Here is a 6,624-nt window from a genome sequence, read left to right as displayed (position 1 = left end):
AGCAACAATAAGCTTCCCTTCCCTTCCCTTCCCTTCCCTTCCCTTCCCTTCCCTTCCCTTCCCTTCCCTTCCCTTCCCTTCCCTTCCCTTCCCTTCCCTTCCCTTCTCTTCTTTCTCTTCTCTTCTCTTCTCTTCTTCTCTTCTCTTCTCTTCTCTTCTCTTCTCTTCTCTTCTCTTCTCTTCTCTTCTTTCTCTTCTCCTCTCCTCTCCTCTCCTCTCCTCTCCTCTCCTCTCCTCTCCTCTCTCATTCACTCCCTAAGAACGTCAGCCAAACTTGTGGCTTCATATACCATTAATACACTGATAACTCCCAAATTTATGTTTCCACCCTGGACCTCTCCTCTAAAATCAAGACTCATATATCCCCTCCCTCCTCGATGCCTCCACATAGATGTCTAACTCAGCATTTTGGTAAACAAGTAGGAGAGGTTCAATTTAATATATCTAAAATAGACTTCCCATCTTAGTAAATAGCAAGTCCACTTCCAATTCTTCAGACCTAAAACCTTGAAGTCATCCTTAACTTTTCTCTTTCTCTCATGTTCCACATCCAATCTGTCAATAAATCTTATCTGTTCAGCCTTCAGAATATATCTAAAAAATTACCCACTTTCTCCCACTGCCACTATCTTGCTTCTAGCTTCAATATTCCTTGCATGGATTATTGCTATTGTCCATGAGTGGCCTCTCTGCTTCTATCTTGAGCCCCTCTCACTCAGTAACTTAATTCCCCAAACAGCAACCAGAGTGATTTATTTATTTTATTTTATTTTATTTTATTTTATTTCATTTTATTTTATTTTACAGATAAATACAGGTTTAATGATACATTGTTCTTCACACAGACAACTACAGAGACTTTATAATCCCAGGATATATAACCATGCAACACAAACCAATCAACCAATTCTAAAATAAACTTGGCTTCTTACAACTATCCTGTAAATACTGCAGCCCTTGTTCCATCCAAAATGAGCCTCTTCTCACATGAAAAGTTATCACAGAGGAATGAGAAACCTAGCTTTGTGGCAAAAAGGAAAAACCAAAGGAAAAACAGTAACTGGGTGGTAAACTGGTGAGAGCAGGATATGCAGTGCCCTTCACTGTGCTGCTTTGCTCTTCTTACTCTTGCTCTTTTTGTCCCTCTTCTTCAGTCCATCCATGTTAGCTCTCAGTAGGTTTGAGTAAGCCATCTGAAACTTGTTTACTTCTTTGGAGCTCACCACAGTGCTGATCTTTTTTCCATCAGTAGCTCTTAACAGACACTTGTTGTCTGAGGGCTCAAAGCCCTCTACAGAACCTTTCCTTGGAATGGGTTTAGTTCGACCATCATACTTCTTCAGGGTGATGAACATGCTGACCGACAACTGGCACTTCTGGAAGAGTCTGGTCAGCTCCATCAGGAACTGCTTCCTCTCCAGCAGCACCATCCCGGGGCTGCTAGCTCCCAGGCATCAGCATAAGGCTCTAACCAGAGAGATTTAAAAATATAAGTAAGAAAATATGAAAAGCCAGAAGTGAATATTATTCTCAATGGTTCGAAGACTGAAAGCTTTTCCTCTAAGATTAAGAACAAGGCAAAGATGCCTGCTTTTGCCATTTCTATAAATAGAGTAATGGAAGCTCTGGACTGAGTAATGAGGCAAGAAAAGGAAATAAGAGGTATCCAAATTAGAAAGGAAACAGTAAAATTATCTGCTTGCAGATAATAGAGCTTACATATAGAAAATTATAAAGATCCTCCCCCCCAAAAAACTGTTAAAACTAATAAATGAATTCAGCAGAGTAGCGGGGTACAAATCAACACACAAAATCCAGATGCATTTTTATATTCTAACAATGAACAATCTGAAAAAGAAATTACAAACACAACTTCGTTTACAATAGCATCAGAAAGAATAAACTACTTAAGAAAATTTAACCAAGGAGAAAAAGTCTTGTACAATGAAAACTACAAGACATTGTTGAAAGAAATTAAGGAAGACATAAAAAGTGGAAACACTTCCCATGTTCGCAGATTAGAAGGTTTAATATTGTAAAAATGTTAATATGACAAAAATGATTTACAGATTTGGTGCAATCCCTATTAAAATTCCAATGATTTTTTTTTTTTGCAGAAATGGAAAAATCCATCCTAAAATTCATATGGAATCTCCAGGGACTTCAAATAGCACAAACAATCTTGAAATAGAGGAAAGAAGCTGAAGGACTCATACTTACTGACCTCAAAGCTTACTACAAAGCTGCGGCAATCAAAACAGTGTGGCACTGGCACAAAGACAGGTGGCTAGACCGATGGACTAGAATAGAGAGCCCAGAAATAAACCCTTACCTATACAGCCAAATGATGTTTGACAAGAGTGCCAAAATTATTCAATGGGAAAAAGATAATCTTTTCAACAAACGTCCTAGAAAATTGAATATCCACATGCAAAAGAGTGAAGTCGGACCCTTATACACCTAACATCATACACAAAAAGTAACTCAAAATGGATCAAAGATATAAATATGAGGCTCAAAACAATAAAACTCTTAGAAGAAAATATGGGACAAAAGCTTTCCAACATTGGACTTGGCAATGATTTCTTGGCTATGACACCAAAAGTGTAGGTAACACGGAAAAATGGACAAAGTAGATTTCATAAAAAATTTAAAATTCTGTGCATTACAAGACACTATTAACAGAGTAAAAAGGTAACCCACAGGATAGGAGAACATATTTGCAACTTTGATTACCTGATAAGTGATTCATATCCAAAATATATACAGAACTCCTACACTCAGCAAAAACCAAAAACCAGCCTGTTTCAAAAATGAGCAAAGGACTCAAATAACCATTTCTCCAACCCAAAGAAGATGTAAAAATGGTCAATGGACCCATGATAAGATGCTCGACATTACTAACACCATGATGTGAATGGGAAGTCATGAGGGTGGAGCCCTGTGGATGGAATTATTGCCCTTATGAAAGAGGCTCTAGAGCGCTCCCTCACTTCTTGGGCCGTGTGATGGCACAGCGAGAAGACTGTGGCCTAGAGAAGAGCCCTCACCACACTGGGCTGGCACCCTAGCATCTGACTTCCAGCCTCCAGAATGTGAGAAATAAATTCCTGTTGTTTATAAACTGCCCAGTCTGAGGTGTTTTGTTATGGCAACCTGAATGAACCAAGACACTGAACATTAGGGAAATGTAAATCAAAATTAGATACCACCTCATGCTCACTAGAATGACAACTATTAAAAAAAAAAAAAACCCTCAAAACAACAACAACAAAAAAAACAAAATAAAACAAAACAAAAAAAACAAGACCCCAGAGAACAAGTGTTGGTGAGGAAGTAGAGCTATTGGAACCTTTGTGCACTGTTGGTAGAAATGTAAAGTGGTGCAGCTGCTGTGGAAAACAGTATGGCGGTTCCTCAAAAAATTAAAAATAGAAGTACCATATGATCTGACAATTCCTCTTCTGGGTACATACCCAAAGAAATTGAAAACAGGGTCTTAAAGAGATATTTGACTACCCATGTTCACAGCAGCATTTTTCACAATAGCTAAAATGTGGAAGCACCCCGAGTGTTCATTGATAGATGAATAGATAAGCAAAATGTGGTATATACATACAATGGAATATGATTCAATTCTAGAAAGGAAGGAAATTCAGTAATATGGGTGGTAACATGGGTGAAACTGGAGGACATTATGCTAAGTGAAGTAAGCCAGCCACAGAAACACAAATACTATATGATCTCGCTTATCATGAGGTACTTAAAGTCGTCAAAATCCTAGTGACAGAAAGGAGAATGCTGGTTGCCAGAGGGTGGGACGAATAGGGAGTTGTTGGACGTGTATAGAGCTTCAGTTTTTATAAATGAAAAGAATTGTGAAGATGGAGGATAGTGATAGTTGCACAACATTAGCAATGCATTTAATACACTTAAAAATGGCTAAGGTGGTAAATTTAAATTAAATTCTATTTTTTTAAGATTTTATTTATTTATTAAGGAAAGAGAGACAGAGGGAGAGACACAGGCAGAGGGAGAAGCAGGCTTCATGCAGGGAGCCCGATGTGGGACTCAATCCCGGGACTCCAGGATCACGCCCTGAGCCAAAGGCAGACGCTCAACTGCTGAGCCACCCAGGTGTCCCAAATTAAATTCTATTTTTAACTGAAATTTAATGTTATGTGTATTTTTACCACAAAAATTTTTTTTCAAAAGAAAAAATACAAGACCATGTTCCTTCTGTGACCAAAACCCCCAATGACCTCTCCTTTCACTCAGTATAAAAGGGAAGTCCTTACAGAGGCCTTCAGGGCCCCCATAATGTGGCACTGCCATCTCAGTGACCTTAACTCCTATGCCCCTCCCACTGGTTCACTGTGCTTCAGCCTCTCTGGCTTTTCTGTAGTTCTTTGAACATGGTTAGCGGGCCTCTGCTCCAGGGCCTTTGAACTTGCACTCCCTGCCCAGAACCCTCTTCCTGCTGATATCTCTGCCGTGTGCTCCCTCCATTTTGTCAACTCTCTACTCATGGGTCATCTTATCAATGAGGACTTTCTGCCTCCTTTATAAGGATAACACCTCTCCACCAATTGCCTACCTCCCCATACACCCTTTACCTTGCCGTTTTTTTTTCTCCGTAACAACTACTACCGCTTGACAAGCTGTATATCTCACTTATTAATCTTGTTCATTGTTAATATTTCCCCTGAACTGTCAGCTCTAGGAAGGCAGGGTTCCTGCCTGACTCCTGCACTGCTGTCTTCCCAGAGCCCATCTCAAGCAGACATAGGTCTATAGGTCTAGTAAATATGTGTCCAATGAATGAATAAATGGGTTCAGTATACTCATCTGTAAAGAGGCAGGGACCTACAAGGGTTCTTGGAAACTGTAAGAGTCTATGAATGGTTGAGATTCACTGCACTGTGTCTTTCCTAGAAGAAAAAGCATTGCTGTCTTAACTACCTCAAAAACAACTGCTTGGGGTGAGCTTTCTGGGTAATCCCATGGCCCCAACCCAAACTGGAGAATGAGACTTCCCGGGTCTTTCCCCCACTTCTGCATTGACGGACTCAAGTCCCTGCCTCCTAGCCAGCCCCTTCACCTGGTGCCTTAAACAGGAATGCTGTTTGTCCATGGTACCAGGGTGGACTCCTGGATCATCTGGGAAGAGGGCAGTAGGAATGCAAATGCTCATCTCCAGGAGGCTGGCTTTGCTGGTCACATGCAGCAGAATGAACGGCAAATTCTTTACAAGCAGAGCACAACCCCCCCTACCCCTTCCCCACTGAGGCTGGGATCCTTCCTTCCTGTGCACTGTGGCAAAGCTGCCCTAGCCATGGCATCTGGCAGCATTTCCCCGATTCCCTGGCTTTCTCTCTCCGTTGCCACAGAAATGGGCCCCTGGCACTCCAGAAAGACATATTTCAGGAGTGTTCACTCACACACCCGATTTCTCTCACAGAGGGCTGAAAATACACATGCATACACACGTATGCGTGCACACACACACACACACACACACACATACATACACTGGCCTCTGTGCAGTCACAAAACTACCCCGTGACACCACAGGCATGGGGATGACTGTCACATGGCAGGTACTTAAGGCTCACGTGGACTGCTTATGTGGCTCATGTGCCAAGATGAAGGGGATAGAACCTCGATTCACAAATGTGATAATCTTTGCAAAAATCTCTCCCCCTCACCCCCTTGACTTCAGCTAAGAGGCAAAACCAGGGGAGGGGCCTTTTGCTTTAAAGCAAATCAAATCATTGTTCTCAGTCTTTTCAGTGGGAAGAAGACCAATACCTCGCTCTACTTAAGCACGGCTGTGATCACTTTTCCCTCACAGCGCCTGCACTTCATCATGCAGCTGTAAGGAGGGTATGTCATGCTTTCCAGGCTGTGAGGGCCCGCTTTGGACTCAGGTTCTTTTTGCTTCTCTTGATGTACCAGAGGGGCCTTCAAAGTTCTGGAAGGAGTGTTGTGTACTGGAGCAAGTGGAGCCATGGGGAAAATGGACAGTTTGGCATTTACAGATGAGATCTGTACATGTACGGACATATCCAATGTACAAGCGTCTATAGGCACATACAATGCATATATCTACAGAGATCAGTTTCACACGTCACACACATATATACGTATATGTGTACCTATATGTATACATCCAGATACGTATACCCCAGCCCCACATATACTCCCCAGGCACAAATGGGCCCGTTTACAACTACCTTCTTCCGTGATACTTAACAAGCACCCATCTGCATATGTAGCACATCTACCTAACAGCATAGCCAAATGAGACCCTTCCTGTGATGATTTTACAGAGATCCCCCAAAATTGAAAATAAACAATAGGTGGCACTTCCCCACCCATTGCAAAGTGAAAAGGCACTCCACCTATGCAGAACTTACTAAGGTAGCAGGGTGGAGGGAACCTAGCTTTTCAACCCTGAGCCCCAAACCACTCAAGGGTGTAACGGCATTGATGTTGAAGAGATTGAGGGGAAAGGCATTCCTAGGAAAAATTGCTGGAATGCTCTGACATTTTCTCTTGGCCTCATGTATAGACAGGAGACGGGATTGCTTCCTTGTCATTTCAAGCCTATGGCTAGAGACC

General features: G+C 41.8%; 1 protein-coding gene across 1 annotated transcript; it reads right to left on the bottom strand.

Moving 5' to 3' along the window:
• Positions 1-817: 817 nt before the first annotated feature.
• Positions 818-1,450, bottom strand: LOC112651915 (signal recognition particle 14 kDa protein-like). The gene has a single exon (XM_025435266.3). It carries the CDS (start codon positions 1,428-1,430, stop codon positions 1,101-1,103), a length of 330 nt encoding a protein of 109 aa, XP_025291051.1. The 5' UTR covers positions 1,431-1,450; the 3' UTR covers positions 818-1,100.
• Positions 1,451-6,624: the final 5,174 nt, after the last annotated feature.

This window comes from Canis lupus, chromosome 4 (assembly GCF_003254725.2).
Source record: "Canis lupus dingo isolate Sandy chromosome 4, ASM325472v2, whole genome shotgun sequence".
Classification (NCBI taxonomy): domain Eukaryota; kingdom Metazoa; phylum Chordata; class Mammalia; order Carnivora; family Canidae; genus Canis; species Canis lupus.
The sequence above is the reverse complement of the archived record's forward strand: the minus strand, read 5'-3'. Positions and strand labels throughout refer to the sequence as shown.